The sequence below is a fragment of the Primulina eburnea genome, chromosome 18 (assembly GCF_022965805.1).
Source record: "Primulina eburnea isolate SZY01 chromosome 18, ASM2296580v1, whole genome shotgun sequence".
NCBI lineage: Eukaryota > Viridiplantae > Streptophyta > Magnoliopsida > Lamiales > Gesneriaceae > Primulina > Primulina eburnea.
The window spans coordinates 6,363,058-6,380,275 of NC_133118.1; the positions used below are offsets into that span (position 1 = coordinate 6,363,058).

The following is a 17,218-nucleotide window of genomic DNA, read 5'->3' on the forward strand; positions in this document are numbered from 1 at the left end:
CAAACTTCTCCTCCCGGGCCTCATACGCTCCTTTTACTTGTTGGGCTACCAACTGTGAATCTGTATAAATAATGACCCGGGTAGCTCCAGCATCCCGGGCCGCTTTTATCCCGATGATAACGGCCTCGTACTCTGCTTCATTGTTGGAGGCCCGGAAGTCCAACCTAACTGCCAACTGTATTTTTTCCTCGGTGGGTGATATCAATAGTACTCCACCCCGCTGCCATCTTTGTCGGAAGCCCCGTCTACAAATATTCTCCAAATTCCCTCGATATCGGGGACAATCATCTCAGTGATAAAATCTGACAAGGCCTGGGCTTTAATCGCCTTCCGGGGCTGGTACTCGATGTCATACTCTCCCAATTCTACAGTCCACTTTACCAGCCTTCCCGAGATCTCTGGCTGAGTCATGATTCTCCCGAGAGGAGTATTGGTCAGCAACGTGATAGGATGGGACAAGAAGTACGGGCGAAGTTTTCGTGCTGTAATTATCAGGGCCAAGGCCACCTTCTCTACTTCGGTATATCTAACCTCGGGCCCTTTGAGGGCGGGGCTCACATAATAGACCGGCCTTTGATCAGTACCTTCTTCTCGGATTAGTACAGAGCTGACAGCATACTCAGTGGCCGAAAGGTACACCCAAAATTTCTCCCCAGGTCCAGGCTTCTCAAGGACAGGGAGCCCGGCTAGATGATTCTTCAATTCTTCGAAAGCCTTCTCACATTTTTCATCCCAGCCAAACTCTTTGGCTTTCCTTAGAGCTTGGAAGAAAGGGTAGCTCCGGTGTGCAGATCGAGAAATGAAGCGTGATAAGGCGGCGATTCTCCCCGTGAGCCTCTGCACATCCTTGACTGACTTTGGGGATGCCATTTCAGTAATAGACCTGACTTTCTCCGGATTGACCTCAATTCCTCTCTCGGTGACCATGAACCCGAGGAACTTGCCACTCTTAACCCCAAACGTGCATTTGGCCGGGTTTAACCTCACCCCATACTCCCGGAGAGTAGAGAAGGTCTCTTCGAGGTCTGGGATGAGCTCAGTGTGTGCCCGAGATTTCACCAAGATATCGTCCACGTAAACCTCGATATTCCGCCCGGCATGCTTGGTGAATATCATGTCCATCAATCTTTGATATGTGGCCCCGGCATTTTTTAATCCAAAGGGCATGACCACATAGCAAAAGGTTCCTCCCGAGGTAATGAAGCTGACCTTCTCCTGATCTTCCCGGGCCAAGGGGATCTGATGATACCCCTGGTAGGCATCCTTGAAACACAGCAATTCATACCCCGATGTCGAGTCCACCAGCTGATCAATCCGGGGTAGGGGGTAGCAGTCTTTTGGGCAGGCTTTGTTTAGATCCCTAAAGTCAACACACATCCTCCATTTGCCGGCTGATTTGGGTACCAAGACTACATTGGATAGCCAGGTGGGAAATTGGACTTCTCTAATCTGCCCGGCTCTCAATAATTCCCCCACATGATCGGCAATTACTTTATCCTTTTCGGGACCAAAGTGTCTCTTCCTCTGCTTTACTGCCCGAGAACCCGGGATGATATTTAACTTGTGCTCTGCTACGTGGGGGGAGATCCCTACCAACTCTGATGAAGACCATGCAAAGATGTCCGCATTCTTTTCAAGGCACTGTAACAATTGGGCACGGGTGGCTGGTTCAAGGTCCCGGGCTATTTTGGTTGTCTTCATGGGTTGCCCAGGCAGGATGCTTACTTCTTCCTGCTCATCCCCTTCCACCATGCGCACGTGCTGGATAGAGTGCACCTCCTCCTTCCCTGGCCTCCTACTTTCTCCGCCTCGTCGGGCTCTTTTATTTTCAATCTTGACCGTCTCTGCATAGCACTTGCGGGAGGAGGGCTGGTCTCCCCTTACTTCTCCAACTCTGTTCCCCACCGGGAACTTTAACTTCTGATGGTAAGCCGAGGCTACAGCCCAGAGAGCGTTCATAGCCGGCCTGCCTAAAATGATATTGTAAGATGTAGGAGCACTTACCACCGTGAAAACCGTCATCACCGTCTTCCTGAGCTCCTCAGCTCCTATTGTGAGAGGCAGGGTGATTTCCCCCCGGGGGTAAACTGTGTGGCCAGCAAATCCGAATAATGCCGTTTCCACTGGCTGCAACTGGTAGCCCTCCAAATTCATCTGGTCTAGGACCTCCTGGAAAATAATGTTCACCGAGCTTCCCGAATCGATGAAAACCCGGCGGACGTCATAATTTGCCACCTTCGCTTGGATGACCAAGGCATCATTGTGTGGGAGGCTGACTCCCTGAAGATCCCGGGGACCAAAGCTGATCACCGGCCCCTCATCCCTCCCTACATCCTCCACTCCAAAACTCTCTTGTCGGGAATGTGCTTTCCTGGCCCGGTTGGAATCTCCATCCGTTGATCCCCCCGAGATCATTTTAATCACCCCAAGGGTGGGCGACCCTCCTCCGTCTCTGTTTTCCCGACCACGAGGCGTTTGACCGGTGTTATCTTTCTTTTCTTGTCTGACCTGGCCTTTGTCCCCCGGCTTGTACCCTGCATCTTTATTTACCCACGGGAGCCCCCGGGGCTTTTTTGTTAACTGTGCCTGCTCCCCGGGGCCCGACTGGGAAGGGGCCCGTTTCAGTCTTCGGCACTCACTTGTGCTATGAGCACATTCTCCATGATAGGAGCACATCTTGGGAGTGTGTGGCAGGCTTGGAGGTGATCGATATAATTTGGGTCCCTGATCACCGCTGCAAAGATGGACTCCTTCACCCCGGTGCGGTTTCATGGGGGTGTATCTAGAGAAACGCCCGAGATTATTTCCTCGGGCGTTGTCCTCAACTTTCCCGACTCGATCATTTCTTTCTCGGCGGGTGGACTCCCTCTTCTGCCGTTGCGCTTCCTCCATGTTTATGTACTTTTCTGCTCGGGACAGCAGATCCTCAAAATTCCCGGGCTGTTTCTTCACCAAGGACCTGAAAAAATCTCCCTCCTTGAGTCCTTGAGTGAACGCTGCAGTTTTGGTTTCAGGAGCACAAGCCGGCACCTCCAGGGATGCTTTATTAAACCGGCGAATGTACGCCCGAAGAGATTCATCACCTGATTGCTTTACCTCGAACAAGCTAAAAGCAGTCTTCTTATACCTCTTGCTGCTGCTAAAGTGGTGCAAGAAAGTGTCTCTGAAGCCTGCAAAAGATTGTATGCTCCGGGGTTTCAACTTTTCGAACCACCTCTGGGCAGAGTCCACTAGGGTGGTGAGGAACACCTTGCACTTGATTTTGTCAGAGTAGCAATGTAACATGGCCATATTCTCAAACCGGGTGAGATGCTCGTCAGGGTCTGAGTTTCCATCATACTCCCGTATTTTGGTAGCTTTGAAATGAGCGGGGAGGGGCTCACTCACAATTTCCAGGGAAAAAGGGCATCCCTGGGAAGCAGCCGGGGTTGAAACCTGAGATGACCCTGCTTTAGCTTCCAACTCTTTCACTTTCTTCTTCAAATCTTCTAGCTCCTGGGCCATAGCAAGGGTAGGAGCTTTGGAAAACGCCTGGGAATTCTCTTCTCTGTCTCTCTCTTTTTCGAGAGGAGACTCTCCCATTGCCTCATTTTCCTTTGACTGGCTGGGTTCAGGTAGGCCCCTTTCTGCGAGGGCTTTTTGGACCGCAGCAGCTATCAACTGAGCCAACTCCTCTTGGAGGTGACTGGGCGATGGATTTTCTTGACCTCCTTCCGGATTTTGAGGACCAGAGTGGTTCCCCGTAGTTTTACGAGTGGTAACCATATCTACGTCTTTAGCTACAGTTTCCCACAGACGGCGCCAATGATGTCGACCGGGCAAATCGGGTAATAGCCGGGTGTGCAATCTGCCAAGTCTAGTGTCTGAATATCTGTGCGGTTTGAATTCTCTATAATGAATGGCTGGTGATCTGGGAAGATTGAGTTCCCTATAGCCTGAGGACTAGCGCCCGGGATGACCTGAGTATTAATCCTGAAATCACAGAACGTTAAGGGGGCGCCGGAAGTTGTTCCGGCGTATCCACTCCGACGCTTAAGTCAGTGATATACGCAAAGGAAAACTGAGAGAGAAAGTAAGAATAGTTGTGAGTGCTTGTGTGTATTCAGAGAAGAGTCCCTACCTCTGTGAAATACCAACGGAGGGTACTTATAGATGAAGCTGGTAGATAAATTGCCCGCAAAGTTCGGATGGTGGTCCATGACTTGGGGTCATGGGCCACGTTGCAACGTAGTGGGCCATGTACTGAGAGTGGACTTGGTCATGGAGTGTGGGAGGATGGGCTCCGCGATGTCCGGAAGACGTGGTGGTCAGGGAGAGAACGTGTCTCTTCCCCGGGTATTTTCCACCCGGGTGCCTCTGAGGTACTTTTCGGACCGGGAAGTTTTTACCCCGGGTATTGGCTAATTACTCACTGGGCGGTGGCTCGCCAAGTGGTTCATTGGGAATTCCTCAGATAACTGAGTGCACAACTTGCCAGGCGTCTGAAGATCCGGGATCCTGTTTTTCACCCCGGCTTACTGAAAGTAATTGCACTTTGATATTTTCTCTCTGCTCTGATCTTGCCCGAGTTCGAGAACCTCTTGGGTCAGGGTCTGTACCCGGGCCCGGGTTCCCTTGGGGCATCAATAACTTAGAAAGAATTACTAAAAAATTGACTACAAAAAACAAAGATATGAGACCGAAACTGAAATTTGACAACAAAATTACCAAAATTGTAAAAAAAAAAAAAAATCGAACATACATGAAAAAATGCAATTCCCTAACAAATATTTATAGGATAAGAGTAAATGATCAATAAATCCCAACATCATATTTATATTTTTGTTCAGTTCCCGTTAGACGAAAAAAATTTATGCAGTCCTTAATTCACAGAAAAAAATGTTTCTGCACTCCCTGGCCAACAATTATTTTCTCGGATGAAATTCAGTAAAAAAGAATATTGTAAATCTGATATTAATATATAATATTTGAGTACTAAATATTTCAGATCATGCATTAATATATGAATTTTGAGTACATAAACATGTATAACAAATATTGGTAGTTATGATGTGTCTTTTCTTGGACAAAAATCAGTACAAAAAATTGAAAATATGACACTGATATATAATGTTCGAGTACCAAATATTTCTGATATGATACAAGTATATGGTCTTTTTAGTACCCAAACATATTTAACAAATACTGATAGTAATGACACGTCTTTTTCAAATGAAAATCAATATAAAATATTAAAAACTGATCCCTCGGATTTTCAGTTATTCAGTTACACAGGATACAAAATATATCAGTGTTTTTTAACGAATGATTACTTCGAATGTTTTCCGCTTGGTTTCTAACCAAACTCGATTTAATTCATCGTTTTAAACATTCTTAGACACGAGCTATTGCAACTCATCAAGTTTTTAGAGGATTTTCCTGATCCAACATTAACCGATTCGTTTTAAAATTTGGACCGGGGTCTCGATTTTAACCTGAATTGAACCGAAACTAAACCAAATTTTTCCCAACTTAAAATGCCACTTAGTAAACGTCTAAAAGACTCTAAAAACCTCAAGACCAGACTCCTAGACTCCACGGCCACCCCTTGAAAGCTGTTGGAAAAAATTTCCAAAAATAACCCACTCGAACCCTAGTTTCATCCCTCCCATATTTACGTCCCTAGCCCGAAACCAACTGGAACAGCAAAGGCTCGACCTTCCCTAGACCACCCTAGAACTCCTCAAAACCCAAAGAACTCTCGGCTAGCCTCCCATGCACTCCCCACTTCCAACCCGATCACTAAAACACAAGACGAGCCAACCCGACACCCTTGTGCTCGATCGATTGTTCCACCACTCCAGCATGGTTCGAGCCATTCCAGACCCCAACTCAGACCCACCATGGTATGGTCTAGGGCTGGAGATGACCCTCACACAGCCAGATCGATAGAACTCTCGATCGAGCCCCTACACGAGCCTCAAACCCGATCGGCCCCCAACATTTCAACGAAACTCGACCAACCCTCAACCCCAGCAACTAAGCCTCATCACTCACAACCTGCACAGCCCCCTTGCAACGACAATACACCAGCCCATTGCACAAATTCAGAAAAACGTGAGGGTTGGACAAGAAAACGCATTAATCACATGTAAACCGAAATAATTTTCATGTACAAGGCTAGATCGAAATTTTCATGCACAAATGGGATCAACAACATATAAAACTTGTATGGTGCAGGAAAAAATGATACGAAGCTTGCCTTGATGATGTTAATACTTGAGGAGATCGAAGAACGAGTGCCGGGAGAATTATTCTTTGAAAGAATTGAAGTGGCCGAGATTTTTTTGAGGTTTCTGTTGGGAAAACCGAGAGGAAAATGCAGTTGAGGGGAGGGTTTCGGCTGGTTTATGACTCAGGTTTAGGTTAAGGAGTAGTTTAGGTGATAATTAAATAGTAAACTAATAGATAATGGGCCCTAATTTGAAAATTAAAAGTTTAAAAAAGATAATTAAGCCCAATCAGCTTAAAATGAGGCCTGTTAAATCTAAACACACTCCTGAAAAATATTTCGTGTGAGTAAATTCTTGAAAATATTATCCGAACCCTCAAAAAGTCCATCGATTCGATAAAATTTACATACCGTTAAAAATTATGCTCTAGCAGAAAAAAATACCCAACAAGGCCCATTTCTTGAAAAATACATTTAAAACATCTTATGATAATGAATAAAAATTAATCATGTAATAAAATAATTTTCCTGATAATTCTCCCGTCTCCGTTCCTCGATCGGGCACGAAATACATCAAGAAACACTAATGCATTAAAATTTAATGAATTAAATCATATCATGCATGAATTATGCATAAAATGCACAAAATAATTAAACACATAATTTTAAATTAGAATCCTAAATTACATGCATTCAGGTTATGTGAATTAAATTCATGGGCCTTACAGTTTTATTTTATCTGTATACACATGCAATCTACATAGATAAAGTGCTTGATTATACTTTAATACAAATGAATCGTAATTCGATTCTCAAACTCATTTGTAAACATTATATATTCTAAATTTGTTCCTAGTCGATTCAGCCGCCTAAAATAAGGATAAAGGTCGTTTGAGCTTGAGAATAACATCTGTGATGTTGTGTACCGTGTTTCATGGTAAGGGGATAGAGATGTCCAATCATGCAGATGGGTAATCATACGGTAATTGTACCGAACAACTCTCTCTTGAACTTTCCAAGTGGTTATCATTCATCGAGAGGAAAATTTGTGATTGTACATAATTAGTCTTTACAACCCGAGACAATACTGAGGCTCTACATACTAGGATTGTACTTTGACTCGCGAGGGTCACCAGGTGGCGAGGTTAGGTGCAATTGCGACATGTGTAGGAGCCAGTGCATTGTAGTCGGGAATTCACCGATCACCTATGAGTGTAGATATCTTATGTGATCTAACGAAATAATAATGTATGAAATCGTTGGCCAGAATATGAGATATATATTAGGAAAGAGTTCTCTAGTTGTACATGCAATGACACTATTAATGTTTCATGTTGTATCACATAGCTATCGAATGAATATGCATTCCTCGATGAACCAATGGTTGCAGATTCGATCGGAATATATGAGATGAAGGGACCGTACTGTACGTTAATCATAACTTATTGTTTCTTGCAGACATTATCAGTGTTACCTAGAGAATCATGGGACGATGTTACTAGACGTTCTTACCATGATTCGATGGGTTTAATCAGAAAAATGATTTCTGACATTCTCGTGATCAATGTTGATGCATGGAATGAGTCAAATTAGGATAAGCCCAAATAAAAGAAAATTTCCTAAATCACAAAGAGTTGTGACTGTATCCCTAAACCATTGAGGGTCATACAAGCACTGGTTTACTTGTTCCCATTGAGATAATAAATTCATCGAGTTGAATTTATAAGAAAATGAGTTTGATATGATCAATCGATAAGCTTATAAAAGCTTAAAAAAAATTTGAGAGCATGACTACTAAAACAGTCAAAGGGAGTAGTACACTTGCCTTATTTAGACATTGGTGATCTCGAAATTAAAGTGTGCATCATAATAACAAACGAGTTGAACTTGTCATATCGATTATATTTGATCACCAATCGAGATTATGATGAGATTAATGTAATGAGAACATGGATTATGGGCTTGTAAAAGTATAAGCCTATCATGCTAATTTATTAAAAATCAAATGTGCTTTAATAATTAAATTATATTTTAATTGAGTTAAAATATAGTCTATTAAGTTTTTATAAAATATAGTAATATGAAAATATTCATGATGTCATAATTTTAGTAACTTGATCACAAAGCAAAATAAATTTATGCATAATATTCTTGAAAAGATATATGTACTAAAAGTCGAGATTGGCTATGATTTAGGGCATGGATTTTAGAATTTTTAATTAACTTAATTAATTAGATTAATTATGGATTAAAAAAAATAAGAATTCTTATTCTTATTGCATAACATTCATTCCAGACATTCAAGTAGGAATGTAAATGAACCGAGCCGAATAGTATCAGGCTCGGGCTCGGCTCGTTAAACTATTTGCTCGGCTCGGGCTCGGCTCGGCCTCGTTACGAGCCTTTGGTTTGAAGCTCGGGCTCGGCTCGTTAATGGCTCGTTTATCTTGTTCAATGAGCCAGGCTCGGGTTCGGCTCGTTAAACAAGCTCGTTCGCGCATATGCGCGAAAAAACCGTCGCTATTAACGACATATTGTTTGAAAAACCGTCGCTGATTAAAGCAGCGACGGATTGATTGAAAAACAGTCGCTGATTAAATCAGCGACGGTTTGTTAGCGACAAACCGTCGCTAAATGTTCAGTATAGTCTTCATTAATCTGCGCGGTTCATCTTATTACTTCAGCATGAAATTATTTTTCTTATTTTTTTACTTCGTCAACATTGATATGCTGAAGTAAAATATAAGAAAAAAATATAGTGAAGTCGTGTTTTTAAACATCCGAAGTAAAATATATTATGTTACTTCGCTTGTGTTATTACTGAAGTTATTGGTAATGTATTACTTCGTAATTTATTATTGCCGAAATAAAATCCGATTTTTCTACTAGTGTTATAACATTGTAATTTCTGTAAGATACACTTTAGAATTTTGAATAAATGAATATTATATATATATAAATATAATGAATTACGTGGACCTATATAATTTTGGACCATATCATATTATAATATGATACTATATAATGTATGACGTACGTGACCTTGTATTTTTGGACCTCACAATGCTAAGGTTTCTTCTATGCGGCGACATTAGATATCTAGTCGGTTGCCTTTGATGTTTGATATTCAGTTTATTATATTAAAATATTTTAATTTTTTTTATATATTTACTTTAAAATATAGTTAGTTTCAAACCATAATATTTTTAAATAATAAGATTATATACGTATAATCATATGTAGAATTAATTAGGAGTGAGAGTGCATACGCTAGATTCATTGCCGTAGCAGCAATAACAGATTGAAACTTTTGAACTTTTGTCTCCACATACGCTAGAATTAATTTCTACGGAGTGAGAGTGCATGCGCTAGAATTAATTTATATCATTGTATTAACAGATATTTATATCATTGTATTAACAATCCAACAAATATGAGTTTCTTAAGTAGACTAAATTCATTGCCGTAGCAGCAATATTCAAACACACCTGAGAGGCTGAAACTTTTGAACTTTTGTCTCTAATTGTTTTGCCCACTGTATTTGGAGATGAAACCAAACCAGAATCAGAGCTAGGGTTCGCGACCTATACGATCTCGAAACTCTCGATTCACGCCTCAATCAAAGTCGACCCAGACGGTACAAGTATTTTCAGCCCTCGGTGCCGACGGAAGAACGGAGAATTGTCTGAAATCGTACGCGGTTTAGAGGTGGACGGGAAAGGGGTCTCGCTACCTATACATGCTCAAATCTACCGATTTCTGCTTCGATAATGGTCGACCGGACCTGGGCTACGACCGGAGACCCTCGGCGACGGCGGGCGGAGGTCGGGAGGCGCGAATTCGGGGGAATAGGTGAGGTTACGGGAATAGCCGAATAGGGTTTGAGATTTGGAATAGATGAGGATGAGGTTACGGGAATATGTCATTATTGCCATAACATTAACATTTTTAATATAATTTTTAATTTTAATTTATTATTATTTATCATACATAATTATTTTAATATTATAACTCATTAATTATCTCAAATTCGAGCTCACGATCTACCTAAACGAGCCGAGCCCGAGCCCGAGCTCGTGAACCACCTAATCGAGCCGAGCTCGAGCTCACGAGCCAGCTAAATGAGCCGAGCTCAATTTTGAGCTCACGAACCTATTATCGAACATGTTCACGAGCTAACGAGCCGAACATCATTAATCTCAAGCTCAGCTCCACAAAATTGTCGAGCCCAAAATAAGGCTCGGGCTTGGCTCGATAAGCTTAACGAACGAGCCCGAACGAGCTTTTTAACGAGCCAAGATCCGAAAAGCTCGCGAACAGTTCTGTTCATTTACACCCCTACATTCAAGGAATTAAAAGAAAAATTTTAGCTCTCAAAAATCCTTATTCTTTTGCAATAAAATTTCAGCTTATAGTATTGAGTCGATTTTTTTTCGTGTTACATCTCTACCCAAAATATTTTATAATTTTCTAATGTAAGTTAGAAGAAGAAGTAATCCATTTGTGGATTTGATTCAGAGATCGAAGAAAGATGTTCGAATAAAGTTCGTAGGGATTTACAAAAAGAACTACATCCGCTAATAACAGAATAATTAAAACCGAGTGAATTATTCACTAAGGTACATCTTCTGACATGCTATACATGTTTGTTTAATTTAAACAATATGGATGTCCGTCCAAAAAAAATTTTGAATGTCAAAATAAAATGACAAAAACTTGTGTGAGACGGTCTCATGGGTCATATTTGTGAGACATATATTTTATTTGAATCATCCATGAAAAATATTACTTTTCGGTAAAGTTAACCGTCTAACAGGTTAAGATCCGTGATACGGTCTCACCCACTCAAATAAAATTTTTAAATTTTTGAAAATATTTGGACTAAAAAAAAAAAAAAACGAGATTCCAACATCAACCACATGGAGAACCATGATTTCGCTCGTTCAATCGACCACAAGCTGAACCACTGTGAAATTATTGGAAAGAAATCTGAAATGAACGATGAATCAACCAACAGCAGCAATGAAAATATCTGATGTTCTAATGTATACAAACTCTTATTCATCTATCAAACATATCTTCAGACACACAGTAATTCCGACAAAATCAGTCCAAGAAAACACATACACCAAGCAAAACCCACCATCCCCCATCAAGTTTGAGAATGAATCGCCAAAGCCTTGTTCTTGAATCTGTACCTAGGGTTTCTCGGAATAACCTGACTAGGGCCCATACCGAACTGCCCTATTCCATCGGTTAACGGCGGCCCGTCATCGTAGATGTATCCCACCAGCTTCCCGCAGCTGTTGCACAGAATCTTGGTGCGTTTCCTCTGTATGCCCCAGTAATTTAAGGTTTCGAAGAAGGGGCGAATTTTGTCTTCCTTCTCGAACCTGAACTTGTGGGAGTCGACACTGGAGAAGGAGATGGAGTTCTTGTTGCCGGCTTCGAAGTAGAAATCGGGTGGGTAGAGGTTGGCGGAGTGGAGGCTGAGATTCGTCCCGCACTCTCTGCAGCAGTAGATGGACGCCATTGATGGTTGTCCAAAGGATTTCGCGCAAGATTTATTGAATGTTCCCAAAAGCGTGTCTGCGTTGGAATGGACTTTTAAGCCTCTCAACTTTGAAAAGTTCAACATGTTTTTGACATTTCAATTTCTTAAAAAAAAAGAAATGAAAAAAAAAATGTCAAGATGATATGTCCGTCAACTGACGACGATCTCATCGAAGTTTTTGTGATTAAATAAAAATATTTTGAAAATTTCAAATTTTTTTCAAACGAATGTATCATAATACTTAGTTCGATCTCAAAGCTGAATTCGATCAAAGAAACGTTCATAAAATAATCAAAAGAAAACTAAAACTTAAAATCAAGAATCCAAATCCAAAATCTTGGTTTAACACGTTCGATCCGATAACCAGATCAAAATTTACCTTAAATACATATCTAGTATCTACACAAGATCAGTACCTATAGATGAAGCATGTCTCACCAATAGTGTACAACAATAGTTACATTGTTTCCCTATAGTCATCATGTGTTCGTGTTCGACATAACTATCGTGCTCGTGGTTAGTTATAACACCTAAAAAAGTAGAGTTCAATGAAATCTTGAACGAGGGTTATGCACTAGGAGAGAACCTTGATCCCATAGAGGTATACCACGTGCTTTCTTTCGGCTATAGAGATCTCAAAATCTCATGAATGGTGGTCAAGGGTGGGTCTTAATGGCAAAAGTATTCTTCAGTTGATAAGGCGTCATCCGGAAATTCTCGACCAGAAAATGAAAAACTTCGGTTTAATTTTCAGTACAAGAATAACCCTTGGAGAGTAACTGGTTCAGCCGATTGGGAAGTTCGCCGCCTCTATGCGATATAAGATATAATATAAAGACAACATACGCTACCGTTCCAGCACAAACGAAAAACCCGACCAGCAGTCCATCAACTTCCGAGAGAAAAAAGTTGAGCAAAAGATACCCGTTAATGAAAATCACTAGGGCAGCCACCGTCCATGCAATCCTCTGCAGTGAAACAAGTCAATTAATCAAATATCCCATTCTCTTCCTCACAAGAGAGGAAAATATATAACAAACGTGGGTTCACAACATTCATAAACTACAAAAAATACCCGATGCATACTTCTGTTCTTACTATGTTATTGCAAAGGAGCAAACATGAATATGAACATAAAATACACGCGAGTGCATAAAACAAATATTAACCAGGCTGCAGTAAAACTTGCTTGGTGGAGATCTCACTCCCAGTATCAGATAGACGGAGGATTTGTATTGGTTGTAACAATTTTACTGGACATTATGTTAGTCAAGATATTGCTCGAGACTCGATTGGTTTAACAATTTTTTCTGCATACATCTAGCAGCATGATACTAACCCACTGGTCACTACTTAAGCTCATTGAACTCAGAATGTAACACTTCAGGTGTATGAAATTACAGACATGCGAATCAAGAAAAAACACTGCCCCCCCATTGTCACAATGCAATCTCTAATACCACCGGAGATTGGGTCTGCAATAGAAAGAAGGAGATGCATGGTAGATTTACCTCGAGGGTTAGCCCAATTTTGAAAACTCCCATCACCTGCTCCTTCGACACCAAAGTGAGAAGCGGAATAAGCGCAAAAGGTATCTGAATCGATTGTAACACATTCAGCCATTCATTCAGTACATCTAGAGATGATTCTGATTTGTTGAAAACCAGGGCTACGATTATAGTTGGTACAATCGCACAACTCCGAGTAATCAACGCCCTCAACGATTTCTTCAACCTAAGGTTAAGAAAACCTCCCATTATAAACTGTCCAGCATACGTACCAGTTATTGTGCTGCTCTGCCCAGCAGCCAATAACCCAATACCCCATATATACAGAATCGGAAATAGGCCTCCGCCGTACTTTTCCTCAAGATACTGTCCGGCATTAACTAGGCCAATACTATCTGCTTGTTTACTTCCATAGAACCCTTTGGCAAAGACAGTAGTAACAAATAAATTGATCATGAAGGAGACGAGAAGAGCAGCTGTTGACTCAATGGTGTAGTAGTTTATCGCCTCTTGGACCTGACCCTTCTTGTTAGGGTCAATCTCCCTTGACTGAACCAAAGCAGAGTGCAAAAAGACATTGTGAGGCATTATCACACAGCCCACAACTCCCACAGCTTGCCGGACTGTTCTCGAACTCAGTTTTGGGATCAAAAGACCTGATAAGTACATGAGCATTCAGTTTCTCATTAAGCTCAGTTCCATATTAACACTTCATTTTTTTTTCATTTTAATTGTTTGATTTCTCCTTTCTATTGTCAAGTTCATTAAAACAAATATCAAGAATCTAACCAATTATTAGCTCTTTTGTGCTTGGCTTAGCATCAGCAAACATCCAAGCAAATGATAGGGCCATAGTTGAAATAAGAACACCGAACACAGCTTCCAATTTCCTCACCCCATAGTTCTCAAGAAGTAAAAATAAAAAGCTGCACAATTTTAAAAAAAAAAAACAATCTCAGCAACCAAATGAAGTCTCATCACAAAAAAAGTCAAAGAGAAGTACATTCTTAGACCCAGCCCAATTAATACCACTGAACAATTTAAAATACCAAGGCTACTTGATCAAATCCTACACACGATCACTAACGTTCGTAAAGCCTAAAGTACTTCCAAGTGTAATCTGAGAAAGAACGCACCCGGGCGTGTCCCGTTAGGCCGTTACCTAAAAGCTAAAAGCTAAAAGCTAAAAGATAAAGTGGGCTTCCACAAATAGTTGCTTTCTCCACCAAAATAATGTTGGCTCCACAAAGATGTCACGATCAACTAATAAGGCACAATGCAGATGCAGCAAACCATTATCACCAAGAAATATTTAATATCCTCCAGCAATAATCATGGAAACTCCAAACAAATTAATGCAATCAACCGACAAAATTTTAAGCTCCGAGATTGAGATAATGAATGCTCTAATTAATACCATACCTCAAAAACAGTACACCATTCATTCATCCACATTCACAAACCTCTAACCACTAAGGGAGAAAATAAGCAAAAAGATAGTGACCTCCAAAGGGAACTAATTTCTTGAATTTGAACAGTATCCCTTCAAGAATACAGCTTTGTTCATACCAAGAATCAATTTATCACAATTGAAATAAAATTAAAAAACTTGGAAAATGGGAAAAGAAGATTACCTATCTGACGCAGTAATCAAGACACCAGCCCAAAGGGGTAGAACCCCACGACTAAGTATCTGAATCGCAATCGCACTTCCGATCACCTCCTGAATATCTGCCCCAATCAACGCTATTTCCGCCATGAACCACAACAAAACCACCGCCCAATACGGATACTCCTCGCGGCAAAGCTCGGCCAAATGCCGGCCCGTGGCCACGCCTATTCTGGCAGACAACAGCTGGATCAGCAGACCCATCGCAGTAGCCCACATCAAAAGCCACAGCAGAGAGTATCCCGCAATCGCCCCAGCTTGCAAATCTCCCTCTAAATTCCCGGGATCTAAAAAGGCTATACTCATCAAGAATCCGGGCCCCGTGAACAGCCATAGTTTCTTGAACGAAAACAGCGGGACGCTGCTGGAATCCGAAGATTCCAATTCGAAATCGACAATCAGGATCTTCTCGCTCGGTTCAAACGCGGCATCATCATCCCCGGCGTGGGTTTCTTGGGTTCTTCTGGTGGGGGATGGCGGAGAGGATAGGAGAAGGCGCAACTCTTCTTGGCTGGACGATGATTCTGGGAGGTGGAGGGGATGATTCGAGGGTGCATGGTCGTGTGGCGGAGGTGAACTCATCGGATAATCGGGATTTCAGGAGTTATCGAAGCGGAGATTTTTGAGGTGGCGGCGAGAATTCACAGAGGTGGTCGCATGACGGTGGATGCGGCTGTTAACGAATATATGGAGTATTTAAAGGAAAAGTTCCATTTTTGGTATCTCCAATAATGTATTGACACGTGGCATTTCTTTGTCAAAATATATTTGATGTATCAGATATTTGTACTTTGGGATGACTAAGATATCATGTGACACGTTTTCTTTCGTTTATTCGATCTATCTTTATAATTAAAATAATATTTTTTTATAATTTAGATAAATTAAATATCTTTTAAAAATTTATCAATAAAATAGTTTTACAAAAATTATATTATTTTTGATATAAATGTTAATTTTTTTTTTCATAATTTAGATCGAATTGGATATTCGCCTTAAAAATTTACCAATGAAACAGTTTCACAAAAATTTTGTGTTTGTGATGAAATGATATACGATCATATATGAAACCAATAATGGCCAGTTAACATTAAAAGTAGTTGATTGTGATACAGACGATGAGTCTGTTTCATAAATAATGAAGTAATTTTTTGATTTTTAAAATAAAAATTATAAATTTTTTAGATTGAAATGGTAGAAGATAAAATAAAATATATAGTAAAAAATAATATATATGGTTAGTTTGATAAAATTAAGGATGTTTTAGATGACAAAAATTTATGTGAGACGTTCTCATGGATCGTATTTTGTGAGACCAATATCTTATTTGGGTCATCCATGAAAAAATATTATTTTTTTATGCTAAGTGTATTACTTTTTAGTATAAATATCATTAGGGTTGATCCGTCTCACAGATAAATATTCGTGAGTCCGTCTCATAAGAAACCTACTCAAATATCATTATGACCTCATATAGTTAGTATACAGTGTTCTCGTATTATATATATTAAGGCAAAAATTTGTGTGAGACGGTCTCACTGGTTGTATTTGTGAGACGGATCTCTTATTTGGGTTATCCATGAAAAATTTTATTTTTTATGCTAAGAGTATTATTTTTTATTATGAATATGAGTAGGGTTGACCCGTCTCACAAATTAGGATCCGCGAGACGGTCTCACATGAGACTCACTCATATATTAAAAGATATTTGAGTGGATGTGGAATAATAATTGATAAATAATAATATATTTAATTTAATTGATTCAATATGAAATAAGACACTAAACTACAATTTTTTTTAATATTCAATGGTTGTATTGGTGTTTAATAAATGACATAAACATGTGTGGTCTTACGGATCGTATTTTGTAAAACAGATCTCTTATTTGGGTCATCTATGAAAAAAAATATTATTTTTTATGCTAAGAGTATTACTTTTTATTGTGAATATCGGTAGGGTTGACCCGTCTCACAGATAAAGATTCGTGAGACCGTCTCATATGAGACCTACTATTAATAAATAATCATTCCATAAATTTATAACCAAATATTTGATGCGATTCCAATTCATCATGCAAAACCAATAGTAACCTAAAATTAACTTTCAATTTTGTCATATAAACAAAAATTCAATTAAACCTTAATAACCAAGCGGATCGAATTCGGAAATTTAGTTTAGTTAAATTGGTTCAGTCTCAATTTTTTATTTGAAAATTTGGTTTATCTGTTCGACCAATTAAAAAATTATTGATTGTTTCTATAAACCTTGTAAATAT

At 40.2% G+C, this 17,218-nt stretch overlaps 3 protein-coding genes across 3 annotated transcripts; all 3 read right to left on the minus strand.

Moving 5' to 3' along the window:
- Positions 1-201: 201 nt before the first annotated feature.
- LOC140819073 (uncharacterized) lies at positions 202-3,765 on the minus strand. Its single transcript, XM_073179085.1, has one exon. The coding sequence runs from the start codon at positions 3,763-3,765 to the stop codon at positions 202-204; it is 3,564 nt and encodes a 1,187-aa protein (XP_073035186.1).
- A 7,448-nt stretch (positions 3,766-11,213) lies between these two features.
- On the minus strand, positions 11,214-11,821 carry LOC140819701 (uncharacterized protein At4g08330, chloroplastic). The gene has a single exon (XM_073179878.1). It carries the CDS (start codon positions 11,742-11,744, stop codon positions 11,364-11,366), a length of 381 nt encoding a protein of 126 aa, XP_073035979.1. The 5' UTR covers positions 11,745-11,821; the 3' UTR covers positions 11,214-11,363.
- A 232-nt stretch (positions 11,822-12,053) lies between these two features.
- LOC140819700 (metal transporter Nramp3.1-like) lies at positions 12,054-15,605 on the minus strand. Its single transcript, XM_073179877.1, has 4 exons — positions 14,908-15,605; positions 14,063-14,199; positions 13,277-13,929; positions 12,054-12,733 (listed from the first exon to the last, which is right to left on the minus strand). Exons 1-4 carry the CDS (start codon positions 15,522-15,524, stop codon positions 12,509-12,511), a joined length of 1,632 nt encoding a protein of 543 aa, XP_073035978.1. The 5' UTR covers positions 15,525-15,605; the 3' UTR covers positions 12,054-12,508.
- Between the last annotated feature and the right edge of the window lie 1,613 nt (positions 15,606-17,218).

Bases quoted from the DNA above. Each gene is read 5' to 3' on its own strand.
- LOC140819073 (XM_073179085.1), bottom strand. From the start codon at position 3,765: ATGGTTACCACTCGTAAAACTACGGGGAACCACTCTGGTCCTCAAAAT.
- LOC140819701 (XM_073179878.1), bottom strand. From the start codon at position 11,744: ATGGCGTCCATCTACTGCTGCAGAGAGTGCGGGACGAATCTCAGCCTC.
- LOC140819700 (XM_073179877.1), bottom strand. From the start codon at position 15,524: ATGAGTTCACCTCCGCCACACGACCATGCACCCTCGAATCATCCCCTC. The intron at 13,930-14,062 runs GTTAGATTCTTG...TGTACTTATCAG, and splicing joins CACAAAAGAGCTAATAATTG to GTCTTTTGATCCCAAAACTG. The intron at 12,734-13,276 runs GTAAATCTACCA...GTTTCACTGCAG, and splicing joins AAATTGGGCTAACCCTCGAG to AGGATTGCATGGACGGTGGC.